The 21,862-nt window shown below is 42.4% G+C and overlaps 1 protein-coding gene across 13 annotated transcripts in view; it reads left to right on the top strand.

The window, feature by feature from the left end:
• The window catches only part of KIF13A (kinesin family member 13A), a 196,549-nt gene that overhangs the window by 135,412 nt on the left and 39,275 nt on the right, over nt 1–21,862 (top strand). For 8 of the 13 annotated variants that reach the window (XM_043908448.1, XM_043908451.1, XM_043908452.1 and 5 more), the window contains exons 12-21: nt 1,188–1,298; nt 3,208–3,342; nt 5,230–5,360; nt 8,948–9,034; nt 9,134–9,300; nt 10,451–10,570; nt 14,772–14,985; nt 17,168–17,330; nt 18,530–18,670; nt 19,552–19,701. In XM_043908448.1, the coding sequence (XP_043764383.1) occupies nt 1,188–1,298; nt 3,208–3,342; nt 5,230–5,360; nt 8,948–9,034; nt 9,134–9,300; nt 10,451–10,570; nt 14,772–14,985; nt 17,168–17,330; nt 18,530–18,670; nt 19,552–19,701 (1,419 nt within the window). The remainder of the gene's footprint in view (nt 1–1,187; nt 1,299–3,207; nt 3,343–5,229; nt 5,361–8,947; nt 9,035–9,133; nt 9,301–10,450; nt 10,571–14,771; nt 14,986–17,167; nt 17,331–18,529; nt 18,671–19,551; nt 19,702–21,862) is intronic. The other 5 variants (XM_043908455.1, XM_043908460.1, XM_043908456.1 and 2 more) reach the window with 1 other exon arrangement.

Genomic DNA, 21,862 nt, shown 5'->3' on the forward strand with positions numbered 1-21,862 from the left:
TCAGTCATGTCTGGCTCTTTGTAACTCCATGGACTGCAGCATGCCAGGCTTCCCTGTCCTTCACTATCTCCTGGAGATTGCTCAAACTCATATCCATTGAGTCAGTGATGCCATCCAACCATCTCATCCTCTGCTGTCCTCGTCTCCTCCTGCCTTCAATCTTTCCCAGCATCAGGATCTTTTCTAATGAGTTGGCTTTTCGCATCAAGTGGCCAAAGTATTGGAGCTTCAGCTTCAGTCCTTCCAATGAATATTCAGGGTTGATTTCCCTGCTGTCCAAGAGTCTTCTCCAGCACCACAGTTCAAAAGCATCAGTTCTTCAGAGCTCAGCCTGAAGGCTGAATTTTCACATGTGTCCCCTTGGACCCAGCACTAAGTGTCACTCTCAGGTTCTGTTAACAGTGAGACACAGTTAACACATCCTCAGCCAGACCCACATCATCGCCACTTCAGCTTCCAGTCCAAGCTCTGCCATCTTTTTTGTTCATAGGGTTATCCTTTGCAGAGCCTCATGTTACTACAGAGTGTCATAAAAGCATATGGGGGCCAAGGAAAGGCCCCCCAAGATTTCTTAAGCTGCATGTCTATATTTAGACCTCTTAGTTATTCTCACTGAGCAAACTCAGAGGGAAATTACTGCCCTTTTAACCAGATGTCCTATTTCCAAGTGAGTAGTAAACATGCTAAGTTTATTACCATCAGTAAGAAAAGTAGTTCAAGTGGCCCAGACTCAAATCTTAAAATAACTGAGAAGAGTCTCTACCTTTCCTGGTAGGTTAATGTAAGTGGGATGTGTTTATTAGTGATGTGTGTTGGTCTTTGTTTTATTGAAAAAGAAATCTACTCAAGTAATTTGTTCTCATACTTTTCTATTTTGAAGGTGAACTTTAGCATCTTTGAGGTCTTTAAATGTGAAATTAAAGTATGATGGATAAAATTACTCTGGGATGATTTATATCAATTTAATTCAGGGCACTGGAATTTCTTTTTTCTCGTTTTAAGAGGAGCAGCCATTTATTTTTTCATTTCATTTGATTAATAAAGGTCTAAAAACCCTCCTGACAGTGTGTGGCTTAATTGCTTCCAACAGACAGTTGATAACCTCTTAAGAAGGACAATAAGGGATTGTCTTGTACATAATGGTGGAAAAAATGAGAAAATCAGATATCTCTGCTTTCATTTTAAAGGCTATGAAGGCCCCTGAACTGAAAGAGAAGCTCGAGGAATCTGAAAAGCTGATAAAAGAACTAACGGTGACTTGGGAAGAGAAGCTCAGGAAAACAGAAGAAATTGCACAGGTAGCTTGATAACCCAGGCCTAAAATATTGTGATTCTTTTTTTTTTTAAATTGAGGTACAGTTGACATAGAGTGTTGTGCCGTACAGCCAAGTAACTCAGTTGTACACATATAGACATTCTTTTTAAAAATATTTTTTTTCCATCATGGCTTATCACACAAGATATTGAGTGTCGTTCCCTGTGCTATAGTGATTCTTCTTCATTTGCCATCTTTTCTGTTAAACTACTTATCATCCTCAAAGAGTCTTAAGGGGATTTCCCTAGTGGTCCATTGAGTAAGACTCCATGCTCCCAGTGCAGGGACATGGATTCAGTTCCTGGTCAGGGAACTAAACCCTGCGTGCTGCAATTGAAAATCCTGCATGCTATAACTAAGACCCAAGACAGCCAAAAAAAAAAAAAAAGCCTTAAGGAGCTTTTTCTGCTGAATTAGAGCCTACAAAAATTCCATTTCTAGACACTGACTTCATTGTCTTGTATCAACTACTGTTTGGTCCCTGTGTTTGCTAGAAGTGTTGGAGAGTTCAGAATTTGTGCAGGCATGGTACAGGAACCATCTTTAATGTGTCCTGCTTTTCACACTTGAAACAAAAATCTGTGATTTCAGATCACCGGACAAAGCATTGGCAGAGAATTTATAATATACAGCACATCATAGACTTTTCAATGTGTTTGATTCTTTGGCTCCTTAGAAAATGCTGCTATGAACTTTGAGATAAAAAGCAAGGACGGAGCATGCACACGTGTGTGCGTGTCTGTGTGTGTGAGATATGAATTCTACACTGTGCATTTCATGACATTTTCATCTCATTGACCACTTGTGAGCATTGGACCACCCCAGTCAGATAGATGAACATCAGTAACTGGAACCTGGGCCAGCCTTCTGCTTATATGTGTTTTTGTAGATATCACAAGCACACACCTAACTTTCTGTAACTCCTACTTTGCTTGATTTTTCTTCATAGCACACATCACCTTATGAAATTCCGTATTTAACTTGTCTATTTTGTTATGGCCCGTGTCTTTCCACTAGAATATAATTTTTTGTAAAAGAAGTAACTTTGTTTTCTTTGCTCTTGTATCCCCAGCCCGAGGTTAGTACCTAACACAAAAAAACATTTCATGAATAACCTGAATGAATTCAAGGCCCTCTGCAAAAAGGAGAGGGCTCTTCCAGCCTCATCTCCCACTACTTTCCCACATTGACTAGGGATTCTTTACTTTTTTTTAACTTTTTATTTTATATTGAAGTATAGCCGATTAACAATGTTGTGACAGCTTTAGGTGCACAACAGAGCGACTCAGCCATACTTACACATGTATCCATTTTCCCCCAACTCCCCTCCTATCCAGGCTGCCCATAACATTGAGCCGAGCTCCCTGTGTTACACTGGGGTCCTTGGACTAGGGGTTCTTGACACCTGCGTTCATCCAGTGCATCCTGAGTCCTTAAAACCATACTGCCCTCTGCCCTTACCTTGGTACTCCCCCGTTTCTTCCTCTTGAAATTCTTCTTGTGCCTCAAAAATCATCTCAAATGTGTTATCTTCTTAAAGCCTTTCCTGGACTCTTAACCCATCACAATCTCCCTCCTTGAAGCCCCGCAGCACGTTGTTCCTCTTCAGAGGCTCGGGGTCTCCTCTTTCATTTCTAGCCGAGGGGTCTTATCCCCTCCACTGGACTGGAAGCCCCTTAAGGGCAGGACGGTACCTGGTTTGCCCTCGGTGCTCCTGTGACACTGACACAAGATGTCACATGTCTTAGATGCTCAGAAACTTGGTTGAGCTCAGTAGAATGTGTCATTTCACCGGCATTGTCCCCAGAGATAGTGACTTAGGCTTTCCATAGGTACATCCCCTGACTCAGGCAACAAACAGAGCTTTCTTGCTTTTGTCTGTCTCTGCACAGGAGAGGCAGCGGCAACTTGAAAGCATGGGGATTTCCCTGGAGACTTCTGGTATCAAGGTGGGAGATGACAAGTGCTACCTGGTCAACCTGAACGCAGACCCTGCTCTCAACGAACTTCTGGTTTATTATTTAAAGGTAAGAGAGTGAATTAATAGATAGTTGCCACCCTGATTCCTTCACGTACAATCCCACTTGGGTCTCGGTACCTGTCCCCATGATTTTGCTTTTTGTATCCAGCTTAGTGCTCATTAAAAAGTAAGAGGGATGGTAGTTCAGTCAAATTACCAAGGTTGTATTGTGTCGGCCAAAAAGTTTGGGTTGGCCAAACATCTTTTCCATAAGATGTTATGGAAAGACCCCCAACAAACTTCTGGACCAGCCAATATTATACTGGGGCTGCCTAGCTGGGCTAATTTTCAAAGGGGCAGGGGAAGCCACCGAGGGTGTCAGGGTGATCTGTGCCTATGGCAACAGGATTCTGAGAATCTCTGGAGAGTCACCATTATGCTTCTGAGTAATCCTAAGGGGATCTTGAGGTCAGCACAAGCCTAAAGCAGACTGATGGGAGATTACACAACTAGGGTTTTTCCCTGGGGTTCTCCCATATCCATCCCTTCTAAACCTGCATCCTCAGGAAGTAACTCTTGGCCCTGTGGTCACCCTCAGGTGTGGATATGGGTGTGGGCTTTGGGTTTTGGCCCTGTGGCCTCAAGGTCATGTCACTGACCATACTGCAGGGGTCAGCGCAGTGGCTGTCAAACTCCATTGTTAGGGATTCTGAGCTGCCTCATGAATATGTAGAATGCAGTGGAGAATAAGCTTGAAGTGAGGAAAGGAGCCTCAGTCTTCTAGAATCCTTGTTATTCTACTTTCTCCAGAAACCAATATGACACAAATAGCCCCTGACCTATTGAGAGTCCACTCACAGACCTAAGATCTGTTCATTTAGGAAAGGATGAAGCGGTAAGGGATTGGTTCCGAAATCTTGATTTTGAACGACCATGCGTTGCACTTTCTCTGTTGAACAGGGAAGTATTTTTATTATCACAGGGACTGCATGAGTTTTAGAACAACAGAACAAGCCAAGAGGCTGCACACTGGGCCCAGTCACCAGGAGTCACAGTCCTCACATGTCTGAGTTTTGAAGTACTGAAGAATCATGCTAATCTGTACATTGTATAACCCACAGGCATGAATACTCTGTAATTTGTTATTAGCAACTCAACTGTTGTTTATCATTTTAAAAGTTGTATATTTGAAAATTTGGTTTTCCATGAAACTATTTTCAGTGGTTCTTGAATTTATATAGTTTTTCTCAAAGACTTTCACTGTTAATTCAGGTGATCCTTGAGAAAGAATCCTATTCATTAGATCATAATAATACTGTTTTGGTTTTGCAGGAAAAAAAAAACAGGCTTAGAATGAAATGGCTTGGCCATGGTCACATAAATAGTCATCAAGTTAAAATTGGAGCTCAAGGTCAGTTCAGTTCAGTTTAGTTCAGTCGCTCAGTCGTGTCCGACTCTTTGTGACCCCATGAATCGCAGCACACCAGGCCTCCCTGTCCATCACCAACTCCCAGAGCTTACTCAAACCCATGTCCATCGAGTCGGTGATGCCGTCCAACCATCTCATCCTCTGTCGTCCCCTTCTCCTCCTGCCCCCAATTCCTCCCAGCATCAGGGTCTTTTCCAATGAGTCAACTCTTCGCATGAGGTGGCCAAAGTACTGGAGTTTCAGCTTCAGCATCAGGTATTCTAGTGTCAAATCTGACTTCTTCGTGTTCTAAAATAATAGCTAATCACAGTTAATTAATTTTTTTTCTATAGTGTTTAAACATATTTTAAATTTCGTGTGTTAAGGTAAGTTTTTGACCTACAACGCACCAGATCTTGCATCTCCCGTCTGGTTCACCTAATGTTGTCACGCGTGGTCTGTTAGGTTATTCAAATTGACTGTGATTAACTTTTACTGAGTTACCTGCAAGTGTAGGTGTTTCTTTCTTGAACGATCTGTTACCAGGACCACACCAGGGTAGGTGCCGATACCTCTCAGGACATCCAGCTCTTTGGGATAGGAATTCAGCCTGAGCACTGTGAGATCGACATTGGCTCTGATGGAGAGGTCAGCCTCACTCCAAAAGAAAATGCACGGTAAGAAAAGTACCATATAGATAACTAATAAGAGCCTACTGCGTAGTGTGGGGAGCTCTGCTTAAATGCTCTGTGAGGACCTAAAGGGAAGGAAGTCCAAGGAAGAGGGGATATATGTATCCACGTGGTTGATTTACCTTGCTGTAAAGCAACTATTGTCGTCGTCGCTATTGAGTAGCTAAGTCCTGTCCAGCTCTTTAAACCCCATAGACTGTAGCCCACCAGGCACCTCTGTCCATGGAGTTTTCCAGGCAAGAATACTGGTGTATTCGGTTGCCACTTCCTTCTCCAGGGGATCTTCCAGACTCAGGGATTAAACTTGTGCCTCCTGCATTGGCAGGCGGGTTCTTTACTGCTGAGCCACCTGGGAAGCCCTAGACTCCAATAAAAATTAATTTTAAAGTAATAAAAATAAAGAGATGGTAGGGAAGAACAAAAAAAAGAAAAGTACCTTAACATAGCCTAAGTGCCTCATTTTCAGGAGTAGACTGCCCCTTTCTATTTGTTCAGTTATCAAAGTTAAGGCCACACTAGCTTCTGCTTTCTGCTTGTAGAGAGCTGTGTAAGCAAAATTTAGAGCACCAGCTTCAGCGTGGCTGATTCTGCCTTCACTAGCTGGGCGATCTTAGATAAGATACCTCTTTTATCTAATCTTCAATTCCCTCATGTGATAAATAAGGCTAAGGGTAGACAAAACATATAAATCACTTCCCTCAGTGCCTGACACACATAAATATTGAATAAAGTTAGTTGTTACCCATTTAATGCATTATATGAAAAGCCATTATTAATCAGATAACCCCATTATGTGAAGAATTCCTACACTAAGCTATAATATGTAAAAATTTGAGAATTGATAGGGTAATATATTTACTTTTTAATTTCTACTAAATGATGTCTTCAGTTATTTTATAAGCACGTATAAAATGAAGTCTTAAAACACTATTCATTAACGCACAACATTATAATTCAGAACATACATTTTTATGAAGAAAACTACATTCTTGTCAAACTATTCTGTTAATATCAGCCATATACATTTCCAAGTGATGAAAACCTGAGACTAAAACTACTAAAACACAAGATTCATGGAATTTGTAGGTCTTGTGTTAAAGTGATATATTGTTAGCTTATTTAATGATAAAATGGTACTATTCCTTACTTTTTATTTATTCCAAGTACAAATAAAATTTAGCTTTGTGCTGTACTCCACCCCCATTAGAAGCTCTGGAGTTTCTTCCTACTTTTTTAATTGACAAAATTATGTGTGTATATACACACATGAGCACACACACACAACGTGACAATTTAATCATTTTCTCTTTCAACTCTATCTGAAAATGATCTTATTTAGCTTTCCTCGTACCTGATTTTACCTCCAAGTCTTTTTACCCTACTTTTCTTCCGTTCCCACCATGCCCAATCTCCTCCTTTCCTATAACCTGAGGGCAGTGGTTCATTCATTCAGTATACTTGCTTTATGCTCTGTGCTGGGAATGCCCAAGTATAATGACTCAAAGCCTAGTGGAGGAGGATGTATAGAAACAACAGTTATTTTACAGGAAGCTAAGTGCTCCTTCTAAAGTGATCTTTATAACCTGCAAATCTGATCACTATAAAAGCGTGTGGGGTTTGCAGGACTTAGGATATGCTATTGTCATGGGAATGCACAGTAGCAAATGAAGCAAAGAACAAAATATATTTTAGAATTGTGTAAGAGTTGGCGAGATTTAGTGACGTGCTCAGGGACAGCATAGGAACTCAGTAAAGGAAAATAAGTCAGCGATATTGAATATCTCTCTTAGAAATGAGATAAACAGTGGTGCTACTGAATCAAGATAAGGTATATTAGAGGAGGAACAGGCTTGCAGGATGATAGGTAATGAGTAGTAATGAGTTCAGTTTGGGATATTTTGAGTTTGAGCTGTCCTTGGGGAATCAGTGTGAAGATTTCCAGGTGCACATTGGATTTAGGGCTGTAGACCCTACACTAAAATACAGAGCTGGGTGTTATGTGTTGCCTGTTTTGAAAGTGGACCTAGAATGAATAGTGGAAGCATTAAACCAATGTCTATGGGACGATCTGAAGATAATCCATGAAGGGGGTTGAAACAGGGAGTCAGAGAGGCAAGGTACAATGATAGATTCCAAGGAAAGAGAACATTTAAAGAAGAGGTCAGTATAGAAGTTAAAGAGTTTCTTTGGGACTTAGCAGTTAGGAAGACATTAACAACCAGGGGATGCTTGAGTACCAGGCAGTTGTGGGTATGGAAGGAAAAAGTACAAAGAAGGAAGAATAGGAGGTGGGGAAGTGGGCAAAGAATCTTGGTTGTGTTGATGGGAATGGGATTGGAGACACAGCAAGAGAAGGATGTGGCGTGAAGGGATAGTCCTTATTTCCTTGGATCTTCCCCAAGTCCACCGGTTCTCTCTTCACATGTCTTACCTGCTGCTTAACTACATTCTATTGAGTGTTAATCTCAGTGTCTCTGTTTTTCATGTGTAGAAGTCTAAGAAGTCTTTTTTAAGATATGCCTGGTCTCTATTAGTAGAATTTTGTTTTTACTCCATTGTATGCTTTAGTAATTTTATTTTTACTTATTTCATTGCCTTTATTTGGAAATGCTCTTCTTTGATGTTGTTGGGGCTTCAGTCCAACTGTTTGTTGTATCTACTGATAACTTTGCTTCCTAAAGCAGTTCATGATTTTTTAGATTTGTTCCTCTTCAGCGGTTTGTAGGAGTCTTGTGGCCTGGATGAGGCTACATAATTTCCTGCGAAGAGATTTTATATTTGCTTCCTCCATGTACCCCTGGCATGTGTCCAAGTGGAAATTACTTCTATGCTAATTTCTTGGCTTGGGTACGCTGCCAAACGAGGCAGTTTCCGTAACTTTTTCTTTTTTATATTATTGTATTAAGAGCATGATATGTGTGTGTATAAGCAAGCACCTAGAATAGGGATCCTCTAAAGATACAGATGATCACAAAAGTAATAAGTTAAAGAAGTAAAGCTTATTATATTTCTCTCTGATTTACTCTGGAGCTGTTTCTAGTTTTATTCTAGAAGAACGCTGCTCAGTAGAACTTTCTGAGACCGTGGAAAGGTTCTCTATCTGCTGAGACCATTTTGGTAGGCACTGTCAAGGTGGTGTGGGCTTTCCTGGTGGCTCAGTGGTAAAGAATTCACCCGCTAATGCAGGAGACACGGGTTCAGTCCCTGAGTGGGGAAGATCCCCCGGAGTAGGAAATGGCAACCCACTCCATTATTCTTGCCTGGGAAATCCCACGGACGGAGGAGCCTGGCGGGGCTACACTCCATGGGGTCGCAAATAGTTGAAGTGACTCAGTGACTGAGCAGGCGCACACACAAATCCGTGTGGGGCTCTTGAGCATTAACATGTGGCTAGTGAGCATGAGAAGCGGGGTTTTTAGAAGGATCATTCAGCGTTTAGGATAATAAAGGACACGGCGTGACACATTATGTCTCAAGGGAGAGTTCCCCCGCTTAACCTCTTGGGCTCCTGGGTCGGGGTTTCCTGCTCGTTCCTGTTCAGCTGACGTGTCCCCCGCTTCCCTGTCCCCCAGCTCCTGTGTAAACGGCACGCTCGTGTGCAGCACCACCCAGCTGTGGCACGGGGACAGGATCCTGTGGGGGAACAACCACTTCTTCAGGTAACTGCTTTGTGCTCACTACCGTGTTCACTGACACACCTTTTCTGTTACCCGAGTGTGAAGCACGTTGATTTTCGCTAATGGTCAAAAACCCCACAGAATTAATTTGCCTAAGAGGAAACGGCGAGATTGGTTGAAAGATTTTGAAAAAGAGACCGGCCCACCGGAGCACGACCTGGATGCGGCCAGTGAAGCTTCCTCAGAACCAGACTACAACTACGAATTTGCCCAGATGGAGGTTATCATGAAAACGCTGAATAGTAACGGTGAGACCCTAAACAGTTACTTTCTCTCTCTCCTCTTTAAATGACTCTGAGAGGAATTTGAGCATGGCTAGAGAATTGTCAGATTTCTGGCATATCAAATTGGGTATTCTGTTGCAGGAATAAAAATTCTGACCTTTTTTGTTTATTTCTGGATTTTTAGTTTCAAGGATCCCTCTTTTTAATTATAAAAATGAAGTATCAAGAGAAGGCTAGATGAGAAAACAAGTGTGATGTATTACTGTGTAGAGTATAGAATAATAGAAAAGAGCATCATTAAGATTAGGGATTAAGGGACTTCTGTGGCGGTGGTTAAGACTCTGCCTTCCAGTGCAGAGGACACAGGTTCGATCCCTGGCTGGGGAACTAAGGTCCCACGTGCCATGCTGCGGCCAAAAATTTAAAAAAGAAAAAAAGAGATTAAGATTAACTACGGGGGCTTTTGACAACGCAGCACACGGAGGACCACGGCCGGGACTCAAGCTCCAGCCTCTCTGCCACTTGCTCACCAAGTTGGGAGGAGTCCCGACAGACATTTCATGCTCAGACAGAATCACGTTAGTGGGTCATTTAACAACATGCCTGAGCAGCAAGTCTCCTGTGAGTGGTGGTTTGGAAGCCCCAGTAGGTGCAGGGTGTGACAGGAGGGTGCAGTTCCAAACTCCAGGTGAAGGAACGCCCATTAGAAGAGAGCTTCTTTCTTTAGATGCAGTTGCAGACTTCTGGATGTCTCTGTTCTCCAACTCTGTGAAGCATCTAAGTGGTAGCTATTTAATCATCTCTCTATCATCCCCTGTCACACATTTCTAATTTCTCCAGTCACTACCTGCTTATCCTATATATATATATAATCCCCCTGGATAACCAGCGAGTGTGTAGTACTTGTTAATCCCTCCAGTCTTCTTAGCTGGAGCAATTAGTCATCAGTGGCGGGGCGCATGGTGTTAACGTGAGTATCCATTTGTGTTCTAGATCAGACTTTGATCTCTAGTGTTGATTTCATTCATGTAAAAGTAATGTTTCCCCGTCACTATGCTTTACCCTCTCCCCTTGCTAAGTGGAGCTCCCCTGTAGGGCACACCGCTGTGCTCCGATACAATGCTGAGATGCTGGCGGCCCGACAGAATTCACGCTCTTCACCTCTACTGCTTAGGTGGCTTCCCGATCATAAGCCTGTCTGCCTGGTGGTCGTCCCCTTGGTGGTCCTATTTGAAGATTCTCTTCCCTCTCATGTGGTTTCAGACGAAGCTCCTCCACAAACACTGGGATAAAGGTTTTAACGGATTGGCTTTAGCTTGAGGGAGAGCTTGGCTGGTTTTTAGTGGGGCTGCCTGTTGGCGCTTGTGCTTCATGCTTTGGCCAGGTCTAACATGATGGGGAAGACACTGCAATCTTCTGCCTGGCAGAGGTGCTCTGAATTCTTGTTGGAGGAATGTTCCCTTTTCAGTGATGACCGCTTCCTCCCCGTTTCTGAATTCCACGGCCTTCCCAAAGGTTAGAATCTGGTGGCTGTTTTTTTTCTCATGTAGCCGACAGCAAGAAGTGTCTCTGGTATTTTTATTTCTGTCTACAGCACTGCAGTTCAGGATATGGTACTTCTGGGTAAATAGTCACCTGCATCATCCCAGTGATAAACTGAAATAGCGTGTCTTCAAATCTCTAGAATAATTAATGGTCTAAAACCCAATTCATTTGAATTAAGAGTGAAAGCCAACCTAGTATTATTAGACCGTGATATGTTTTTCTCGACAACAACTGTTTTCACAGAGTCAGTGGCAGCTCCGAAATAAAGAAGAACTGAGGGGCTGGTGAAGGGCCCAAGAGCTTATTCCATCTGGGATTAAAAGGTTCTTTTTTCCCTTGAAGGGTCTATTCTGCCCTTTGATTCAGTGCCTGAGGTATCTTGATATGAATTAATTCTAATTCTCTGGGTCACTTTTTTTTTTTAAATTTTCTGGGTCACGGGGCTTCCCTTGTGGCTCAGCTGGTAAAGAAGCAGCCTGCAACGCGGGAGACCTGGGTTTGATCCCTGGGTTGGGAAGATCCCCTGGAGAAGGGAAAGGCTACCCAGTCCAGTATTCTGGCCTGGAGAATTCCATGGGCTGTATAGACCATGGGGTCACAAAGGGTCAGACATAACTGAGTGACTTTCACTTTCACTTTCCTCTGGGTCATGTAAATGCCCTTCAACCTTTACACCATCACCCTCTCTCTTTCCCATTCTCAGGACAAACAAGGAAGTTTGCGCTCATTGCGTAGTTATGTACCAGGCAGAGAATAAAGTAAGGAAGAAGGGAGCATGCGATGCCCAAAGGAAAAGAGGTCCTTTCTCTCCTAAAACACTTAGCCCTTTGGTTTCTTGGCCTGAGGCTTCAGGCTCACTTGAGTTTTTAAAACAGTTCATTCACGAGAAAGAGAGTGATAGGGAAATGAAGGAAACTGTTAGCAGTCTCTTGATAGTGGACTGGTGATTTGAGAACAGGCCAGATCATCTTTGGTTTCTGTCCTTGCCCATATCACAGAGTCAGACTGACATGCTGATTGGGATGATCTTTTTAAGAGTATGCAATATAGGGAGAACAGATACATGTGTAGTTATGGCTGAGTCCCTTCGCTATTCACCTGAAACTGTCACAACATTGTTAATTGACTATGCCCCAATACAAAATAAAAAGTTTAAATTTAAAAACAAACAAAAAAGAATATGCTGTATAGGGAATTCCCAGCAGTTAGGATTCTATGCTTTTACCTCCAAGGGCCTGGGTTCGATCCCTGCTCGGGCAACTAAGATCCCACAACCCGTGACATGTGGCCAAAAGGAAAAAAAAAATCCTGTATAGTGAGAAAGGCTTAAAACAGGTTAATTAATTCAGAAAGAAAATGTTATCAAATATGTCTAAGAGAAAAGTATTTCCGGACTTGTGTTGGGGTCAGAGGAAAAAAGAAACCTCAGCCTCTGTACCTCACCTGGACTCTGTGTATCCCGGTCACCCTGGAGTCCCCGAGCAGGGCTTCCCAGGCTGGCCCATGGCAGGCGAGGGGAAGGATGCTTGGAGTTGCCCTCTGGTGCATCTGTGTGTTGATCCGTGGCTCCTGAGAAGCCCTGGTGAGCAGTCGGGGCGCTGTGTCATGACCAGTCACATCACCTGTACGTTGGCGTGGAACCCCCTCCTCAGCCACTTGTGATATATGTGTTTCTACACACCATTGACCAGCAAGTAGAATGAGAATTAAACATCTTATTCAGTGTCTTTTAGCCAAAGCTCTAGAATATGATTTTATAAAAAAATTGATGTGTTTTCCAGTTTTCTTTCTCTGAGAAAAGGTTCATACACACTAGGTTAGGGCCCTATAAATCGATGGTGAGGACCCTGTCCTTTCTTTTTGACACCTAGAGCCTAAATAGAGAAAAAAATATATATAGTTTGAGAAATATACATATATATAAAATTCTGAGAGAACTTTTCTTCTCTCGCCCTTACATGTAAAATTTTTTAAAACTCACTCAAAAAGCATTACCATATTATTCACAATTTTTCTTCCAGAGGTTATAAGACTGTATCAGAAGTTCTAATCCTTTGGAGCATGTCCGTTTTCACTATGGGAAAGGTCTTATGCAGCCGTGGTCTGTCTTTGTGTAAGAGGGTTTTTTTTTTTTAGGAGTCCATTTTTCACTGGCCTTTCAGGTAATGCATTTCAGGGACTCTTACATCAGGACTCTGTGAATAAAAATATTCTGCTTTGGGAAAAAAATGAATTTTAGAATTTTACATCAGCAAAGAACAGTATTTTTTAAACATCTGTTCTTTAGCAGAGTACTAATTCTGAGGAAAACATTGGAGGTAAGAATTATTACTATTTCCTACCCCAGATAATTAACTCTGGTCTGAGTTCAAAACCTGGCTCTGTTGCTTTGCTTATTAGCTGTGCCATCTTAGGTTGGCCACTTAACCTTTCTGAGCTCCAGTTGTCTCATCTTTAAAATGGGAATGCTGTCCACCCCTAGGTTTGTTGCAAGGCTTTCATGAGATGATGCATGCAAAGCATATAGTGCCTCTACCCTGAGATATAAGCCAACAGATAGTTGAATTATTATTGCTGTTTGTGGTCATCGTTTTTATTAAAACAACTCACCTATACTGTGCATATCTAGTGATTTTTAACATTGCTTTTACTCTCTTTTGTATTATTTAACTTTCTTTTTAAAGCTAAAGTGCTATTTTCTTTTTACCTCTTCTCATATAGAAAACTAGTAAAATATGAATGCTTATTTCACAAATTGATAGGGTCTTCTGGTCAAGTCAGTCAGTATCCATCATCAGGTGATGTGAAGATTCCTCTTAATTTCCTTCTCTTATCCCAGAAATTGAGAGTCAATTTGTAGAAACAGGACACTGCACTGAATAATAGGCAAGTCTGTGAATCACAAGCTAGTCTGAGAATACAAGTAAATCTCCTAGGTCTTATGTACTTCAAGGAAATACTTACCCTTATGGTAAATTTCTTTGTTTACCACCCAGATTGTCTTAACGTACTGTTTCCCTATTATGGCCTCCTCACTTAGATGTGTCATAGCTTTCTCTTTCGTACACATGATCTGTGCTTTCCTTAATCTTTGTCCACTGCATCCAGGTCATTGGCCGTCAGCAAGCTAATGTCCTGGCACAGCCAGCTAACTCTTTAGGATTGAGTCCTACCTACACCATAACCACCCCTCATCATAGTCGGGGCCCCTTTAAACAAGATCTGTTAGTGTTTCCAATACCTGTTCACCCACACGTATGTTGGTCATCGCTCAATCTGCAAAAGCAGAAAAGCAGAAGTAGACATTTGTTTTGGCAAGTGAATCGCTTTCTTGGCTATTAACACCTGAGAAATTGCCAGGCCATATATGCAATTCATATTTTCAAACAGATGCTGTGATCTCTAGGTTTCCTCCCACATTAGAGAAATTCAGGAGAAACAAATTTTTAGCCAAATTGGAACTAGAAACCCTTGGTCAATGGATTTGTCCATGGGAACTATAAACCCTTTGTCAACTAAAACCAGTGCTAAATGCACCTAAAAAGTGACGACATAAAATCAAATCTTGTGTGGCTCTGTCTTTGAAATCACCTTAGGTTTCATTGAGTCTTTCTTCTCGGTGGATAGAATACCATCCCTTTTTCCTTTACCCTCTTCTTTCTGTAGTTGAACCACCTATGTAGACATCAGGGCAAGCTCATCAAATTGAAGAACGTAATAATAGATGCGAGGAATGTTTCCATACAAGGTGTTTAATCTGAAATGTTAAGAAAAAGGAAATGGAGAGAATTCCACCTGGCCGGGTCCAGCCGGCCGCTCACAGACAAGCCCACGGAAAGGCTCCGCCTGGGGGAGGAGACGGTTCTTGTTAGAAACCTCGCTGGGGTTGGGGGGCGCTGCCTGTCCGAGCCACCGCTGAAGAGCCCCTTGCCTTGTCTCTTGGTCACCAGACCCAGTTCAGAACGTGGTGCAGGTCCTGGAGAAACAGTACCTGGAAGAAAAGCGCAGCGCCCTCGAGGAGCAGCGGCTCATGTACGAGCGCGAGCTGGAGCAGCTCCGCCAGCAGCTGTCCCCGGAGCGGCAGCCCCAGAGCAGCGGCCCCGACCGCCTGGCCTACAGCAGCCAGACGGCGCAGCAGACGGTGACCCAGTGGGCCGAGGAGAGGTAGGAAGGGGGCCCGGGGGCCGGGGCAAGGCACAAGGGGGACAGACCTAGCAAAGAGGGAAATCTTACTTCCATGTCTGAATTGTTAGTGGTCGCCTTGTCTTTCAAGGAAGATTCCCCTGGAGAAGGAAATGGCAACCCACTCCAGTCTTCTTGACTGGAAAACCCCATGGATGGAGGAGCCTGGCGGGCTACAAGTCCATGGGGTCCGAAAGAGTCGGACACAACTGAGAGACTTCACTTTTCCACTTTCAAGTATGTTTACTGTGACGTCAGTTGTTAAAGATTTCACCTGCCCCGTTACCCGTCAGTAAAAATGGTTCCAAGTTAGAATACCACTGTTTGGTTTTGAAGAACAACTGAATGGTTCTAAAGTATAAAAATGGGCTTCCCTGGTGTCTCCCATGGTAAAGAATCCGCCTGCAGTGCAGGAGATCTGGGTTTGATCCCTGGGTCCAAAAGATCCTCTGGAGAAGGAAATGGCAACCCACTCCAGTATTCTTGCCTGAGAAATCCATGGACAGAGGAGCCTGGCCGGCTACAGTCCATGGGGTCCCAAAGAATTGGACATGACTTTCACTCACTCAAAGCATAAAAAGCATTTCTTGTTATTTCTCTTACTTTGGAGTCAATTTAAATGCAGTTTTAATGTTAAGAAATCTGAATTTTTTAAATTTACAACTTTAAAATATTTGTATCAGAACTGAGGCAGTGGTGGAGGAAATGGTAACAACAGTAAAGACAATAAACTATTGCAAAGCGTTCTTGCCGCAGTCTGGGAATGGTGCTTTTTTATGATCCCAACAGCACCAAGTCATGGGAAATATTATTTCAATCAATCGAAATATCCTCTCAGTCATGCATTCAGTAAATGAAAAGGCCAGGCTTTGTCAATAGTCCATTAATAACTCCTCTGTTGTAATAATAATAGCACTGGATATTTCTTAAGCATTTATCATGTGTGGACACTACATGCCACAGAAAATCCGTGACTTTGCAGTTGGTCCTTGATACCTGCATTCCACATCCATAGATTCAAACAACCATGAATCATAGAGGAAAAATTCCGTATCTAAGTGGACCTATGCAGTTCAAACCCATGTTGTTCAAGGGTCAGCTCTACTCTTTCTTTCATTCACTGGGTAATTTTTGCATATTCTGTGATGGGCCATGTACTTGGCCAGGAATTAGATGTAGTGACAAGCAAAAAAAGACGTGGTCCCTGCCCTAGGGGTGCTTACAGCTTCATAGGGGAGATGAGTGTTATTAGGCAAATAGTTATACAAATAAGTGAAAAATTGGAATTATGATGAAGACCGAAAGTGAAAGTCACTCAGTCATGTCCAACTCTTTGCCACCCCATGAAATAGACCATGGAATTCTCCAGGCCAGAATACTGGAATGGGTAGCCATTCCCTTCTCCAGGGGATCTTCCCAACCCAGGGATGGAACCCAGGTCTCCCGCATTGCGGGCGGATTCTTGACCAGCTGGGCCACCAGGGAAGCCCAAGAATACTGGAGTGGGCAGCCTGTCCCTTCTCCTGCAGATCTCCCCAACCCTGGAATCGAACTGGGGTCTCCTGCATTGCAGGCGGATTCTTTACCAGCTGAACTACACGATGAAGACTACTGAGGCAAAAAATGTGGCTCTGGGAAAATATGTAATAGGGTTTGAATCTAGTCAGGATGTTAGAGACACATTTATCAGGAAGCACTATCATTTAGAGTTGAAAAGCAAACTTCTGCTGCCCCAAAAGTACCTACTTCTCACATTTACCAAATGAAGATATCACATAAAACACTTTCTCCTTATTCTAGATCTCCTCTACTGCAAAGCTTACAAAAGTCATAATGATTTCTTTTTCCTAAAGGAATGCTTTATTGGGCTTTTTTTTTTTTTTGCATTTTCATATCAAAATCGATTCTTTTTCAAATATTATATAATTTAAAACATGGTTGGAAGTTAAGTTACCCCACACATTTGCTCCTCATCCCTGGTTACCAGTGAATAGCCCATGGAACCCCCGTGGGAAGAGGGAAGCATAAGAGGTGAATTGGCAACAATAGGTTGAAAGATACTCTGAGAGGAGATTCTTACTACTTTCTAATAATATGACTCACTTGGAAAACGGGATTGCAGTTTTCTTCCGGATGTTCTCATTTCCTTCTCTGCTGCTCGCAGGGACGAACTCTTTCGCCAAAGCCTGGCAAAACTGCGGGAGCAGCTGGTGAAAGCCAACACCCTGGTGAGAGAGGCAAATTTCTTAGCCGAGGAGATGAGCAAGCTCACCGACTACCAGGTGACTCTGCAGATCCCTGCTGCGAACCTCAGTGCCAACAGGAAGGTGAGAATGCTCTCAAAGAGGAGGAGGGCAAAGGCGCGGCAGTAGCTTCTGAGAGGTAGAACAGAACCTTGACATCTGCAGAACATCTGTGAAGAGACCCTGACGTGAGCCAGAGGGTTTGTTCTTTTAGAGACCCCCTCTAGAAACCTCTTTGGGTATATATGATCAGAATATGAGAATCCAGAGGGCTAAAAGACTTGCTAGTTTAAATGCTTTTTTTAAAACATTGAAACTTGGGAATTCCCTGGTGGTTAGGACTCTGCTCTTTCACTGCTGTGGTCCAGGATTCACTCCCTAGTTGGGGAACTAAGATGCCACAAGCTACGCAGTGCAGCCAGAAATAAATAATAAAACATTGAAACTAGAAATGGATATAACTAACTCCTCTTGCTTTGCTCTCTCATATAAATGCCTCCTGAAATGGGGGATGTGTAAATATCTTATAATAGTACCGTTCTGAGAGAGTGACAAGAAAGGAAAACTCCTGTGATCCCTGTTTTATGTACACAGAAGGATTCTTTGCAGCCCCTCGGAAGTTTCCATCATTAAAACTTCAAGATTTTTTTCTTTAGGGAGAAACTTTGAAAAGTGATTTTTCCCTCTGTTCATTTTTCCCTCCCGACAAGTGAGCGAGAAATGAGTCAGAGGGTATCTCATCAGCCTTCTTGCATTTTAGTCTTTTGACCAAGCAGTTCTCCTTTGTGACATTTACTCTAAATCCATACTTACAGAAGTGTTTGTAAAGGTTTATGTGCTTTTGTACAAGGCTGCTTATCATAGTTACCTTTGTAATAGCAAACATTTGAAACAGCCATGATCTTGGGCAGTAGACTAATTAGTCAAATGAGTGATACATCCCCATAACAGATCACTTTGTTGCTATTAAACATTATATTTCTGAAGAATATTTAACCACACAAAAAGGTTAACTGTGGAGAAGGAATTGGGATGGGAAATCTGTATTTTTGCTTGGTTCTGATTGTGATTAAAAATAAAATGTGTGTGCACAGCCCTACAAAGAAGATTGAAAATAAACTAGAATATTCCATATATGGTAGATTTCATCTTTCTTTGTATACATTATGTGTCTTTTTCAAACTTTCTACTTTGTGATAGTGCATATTGCTTTAGCAATCCAAAACGTTATAACAAGATTTGCTGTGTTTGTTTTTTTGTCTTCGTTTTCCTACATTCTACAGAGAGGAGCAATAGTGAGTGAGCCAGCTATTCAAGTGAGGAGGAAAGGAAAGAGCACCCAAGTATGGACCATTGAGAAGCTGGAGAATAAATTAATTGATATGAGAGAACTTTATCAAGAATGGAAGGAAAAGATTCCTGAGGTAAAAGGGACAAAATGTCAAGGAGCTTTGGTTGCATTAAAAGGACAGAATATAAGTGATTTAGCCATCAGAACTGGAGAAGGAAATGACAATCCACTTCACTGTTCTTGTCTGGAGAATTTCATGCATGGGGGAGCCTGGCGGGCTACAGTCCATGGGGTCACAAAGAGTCGGACATGACTAAGTGACTAACACACAGTCGTCAGAACACACACACCGGCACCACTGAATATCTGTAGTGATGCTTGGGACATTTATATTAGAAATATAAAGTGAAAGTGATCTTGAAAGGTCAGTTGGATGGGCCATAAAATATGTGATCCTCACACAGATAGGAACTAAGTGAAGAGAACATCTAGCACCTTCTGCATCTTGAGTACATTTCAAGTGAAATGAAGTGGAACAAAGTGGATTTGTGCTGTTTTGTAGGTGGTGTTAAAAATCAGCTTAGATGGGCCAGCATGGATTTTGTATTCATTAGAATATGCTCATGCTCCCCTAGCGGTGTTCATGGCTGGGTACATGCTAAGAATAATTTTAGAGAGCATGTTCCATTGTTCGGACATGAGTAATGGAAAAAAGGTAGGGTGTGCCAGGGAAGACGAGGAGGGTTGGGGTGGGGTGTGTGGTGGGTGGGGCTATAACTGATGGAAAGGCTTTCCACGCCTTTTCATCAGTTATTGCCCTAACTAACAAACCCCTCCTGTGTGCTAGTTTTGTTTTATTTAATGACATGATTCTGATTTTACTTTTAATTGATGTGGATAAATGCTTTCTTTTTGAAACATTTAAAAACAGATGGTTTTAAATAGTTATTAGGTTGATGTTTTCTTTCCTACTCACCCCCTACGCCCAACCCCCTAACATGTCCTGCCACTCAGGCTAAGCGACTCTGCGGGAAACGAGGTGACCCTTTCTATGAAGCCCAAGAGAATCACAACCTGATTGGTGTCGCTAATGTGTTCCTGGAGTGTCTCTTCTGTGATGTGAAGCTTCAGTATGCAGTTCCTATCATCAGCCAGCAGGGGGAGGTAAGGACGAGCCAGCCTGGGAGAAAATGACCATGGCTCAAGTGTGGTTTTTTTGGTTTGTTTTAACTCGATTTAAGTTATGTTCTTGATTTAGACCCAGAAACTAGGGTGAAGCCTCAGGATCACATTCTTTTCCTCTACTAATATCAGTAGAAACTATCAACATTAACTCATGGCTTTAAAAGATTATTAGAACATGTTTTTTGTTTGTGGTTCACAAGGATTTTCTTCGTTTTAATCGAATTAGAAATCTTTTGGAGACCAGATTCGGCTCTGTGCCCCACATTGACTCCTCTTTTAAGCTCTTACCTCCATAATACCCTTTAGCTCCTTCCTGGCCCCTAAGTGATCTTTACAAGATATAAAAATGAAAGTGAAAGTTGCTCAGTCATGTCCAGCTCTTTGTGACCCGATAGACTGTATAGCCTGCCAGGCTCCTCTGTCCATGGAATTCTCCAGGCTAGAATACTGGAGTGGGTAGCCATTCCCTTCTCCAGGGGATCTTCCCAACCCAGGGATTGAACCCAGATCTCCCACATTGCGGGCAGATTCTTTACCATCTGAGCCACAGGGGAAGCCCTTATAAGATATAACTTGAGAGGATTATTTTGAAATCTGAAATATTCAAAACAAACAAGCTTAACCATCCTATTGTTACCACCTCTTTTAAAAAAAAATGCCTCTCATATTTCAATTATTTCATTATATTGGCCTTATTTCAGCCTGAAACATTTCAGAAAATGTTCAAGTTCTAACTTTTTTTTATTACCCAGTTCAGCAACAAATGTCTTCATTTTAAATTTAGCAACATCAATATTTCATGACGCTACTAAATTTAAAAGTAATTTGTTCTTTAATAACATGCAAACTTGGAAATACTAAGTTGCTTTTCATGATTCTTTTTTTAAGTTACATTTTTATTTTACTTTTAAAATTTATTTTTAATTGGAGGATAGTTGTACAATGTTGTGTTGGTTTCTGCCATACATCGACATGAATCAGCCATAGGTATACGTATGTCCCCTCCCTCTTGAACCTTCCTCCCACCCCATCCCACCCCTCTAGGTTGTCACAGAGCACCAGTTTGAGCTATCTGCATCATACAGCATATTCCCACTGACTGTGTAGTTTACGTATGGTTTGTGGTTCTTAGAGCAGGCTGAGAATAGGGCTCCACTCTGCCTGAAGTGAACCCAGAAAATAAACCTGAGGTTCCCAGCTGTGATGTGTAAGTACATGGCTCATATTCCCACACGTGTAACCCACCTGTGAACACTATGCTGCTATAGGAGACTAATGAAGTTACTGTTTGCCATGTTAAAAATGGGCACAACTCCAATGACAAAGGGACGTAATAGCTGAGTCCCTAGTCAGGGTTACTTAAGCTAGGGTCCATGGTGGGCTTTGAGTGTTCCACTGATACCCCTAAAATTTTACTAAAAATGTATTAGGTTCTCAAAAAGCATTAGGGGAAAAAAGCTTTAAGAAGTACCATCTCCTAAGTGATTTCTCCTTTCTTCCCTTTCTCATACTCCTTCCTCCACATTTGTCTCACTTGTCAAATGCCATCAGCTCATTTCTCGCAGGTCCTGGGTGCCAGGGCCAGTTGCTCTGCAGAAGGTGGTCTGAGCTGTCTTTGAGAATGAGCCTCACTGTTTAAGATGACAGCAGCACTGCCAGCGCGTGTGTCCCCTTCACGACTTGTCACTCCAGCCTTAAAGTGTGGTCTCAGGGATAAACCTGGCCGATGACCGCACTCCAAGTCTGCGAAGGTTGGGGTGACTCCACCCATTAAATTCAGTTCTGTGCCAGCAGTTACAGGAGAGATGCTGCTAAACTCTCAATGATCCAGAGAACCACTAAAGGGCTGGAGACTTCAAGCCCCACCCACCCCCTTTTTTTAGAAAAACCACCTTAAAGGACCTGTTTCCTTATAACTTAGTGGCTTTATATTTGTCCTCCCTCCTGGAGTAGGTCTCACCCTTCACCCTGCTTCCAGCCACCATGTGAGGTCTGTTCGCCTTTTCTGCTTCCAAGAGAATAGAGGCCATATGAGCCCAGTGGCCTGACTGTTTGGTTTACTGTTGTAAACGCAATGCTTCGTACCTTCCCTGGCACCCAGTCACTTCTCCGTAAATATCTGTCAAGTGGATAAATTCGT

The sequence above is a fragment of the Cervus elaphus genome, chromosome 7 (assembly GCF_910594005.1).
Source record: "Cervus elaphus chromosome 7, mCerEla1.1, whole genome shotgun sequence".
In the NCBI taxonomy this organism is placed as follows: domain Eukaryota; kingdom Metazoa; phylum Chordata; class Mammalia; order Artiodactyla; family Cervidae; genus Cervus; species Cervus elaphus.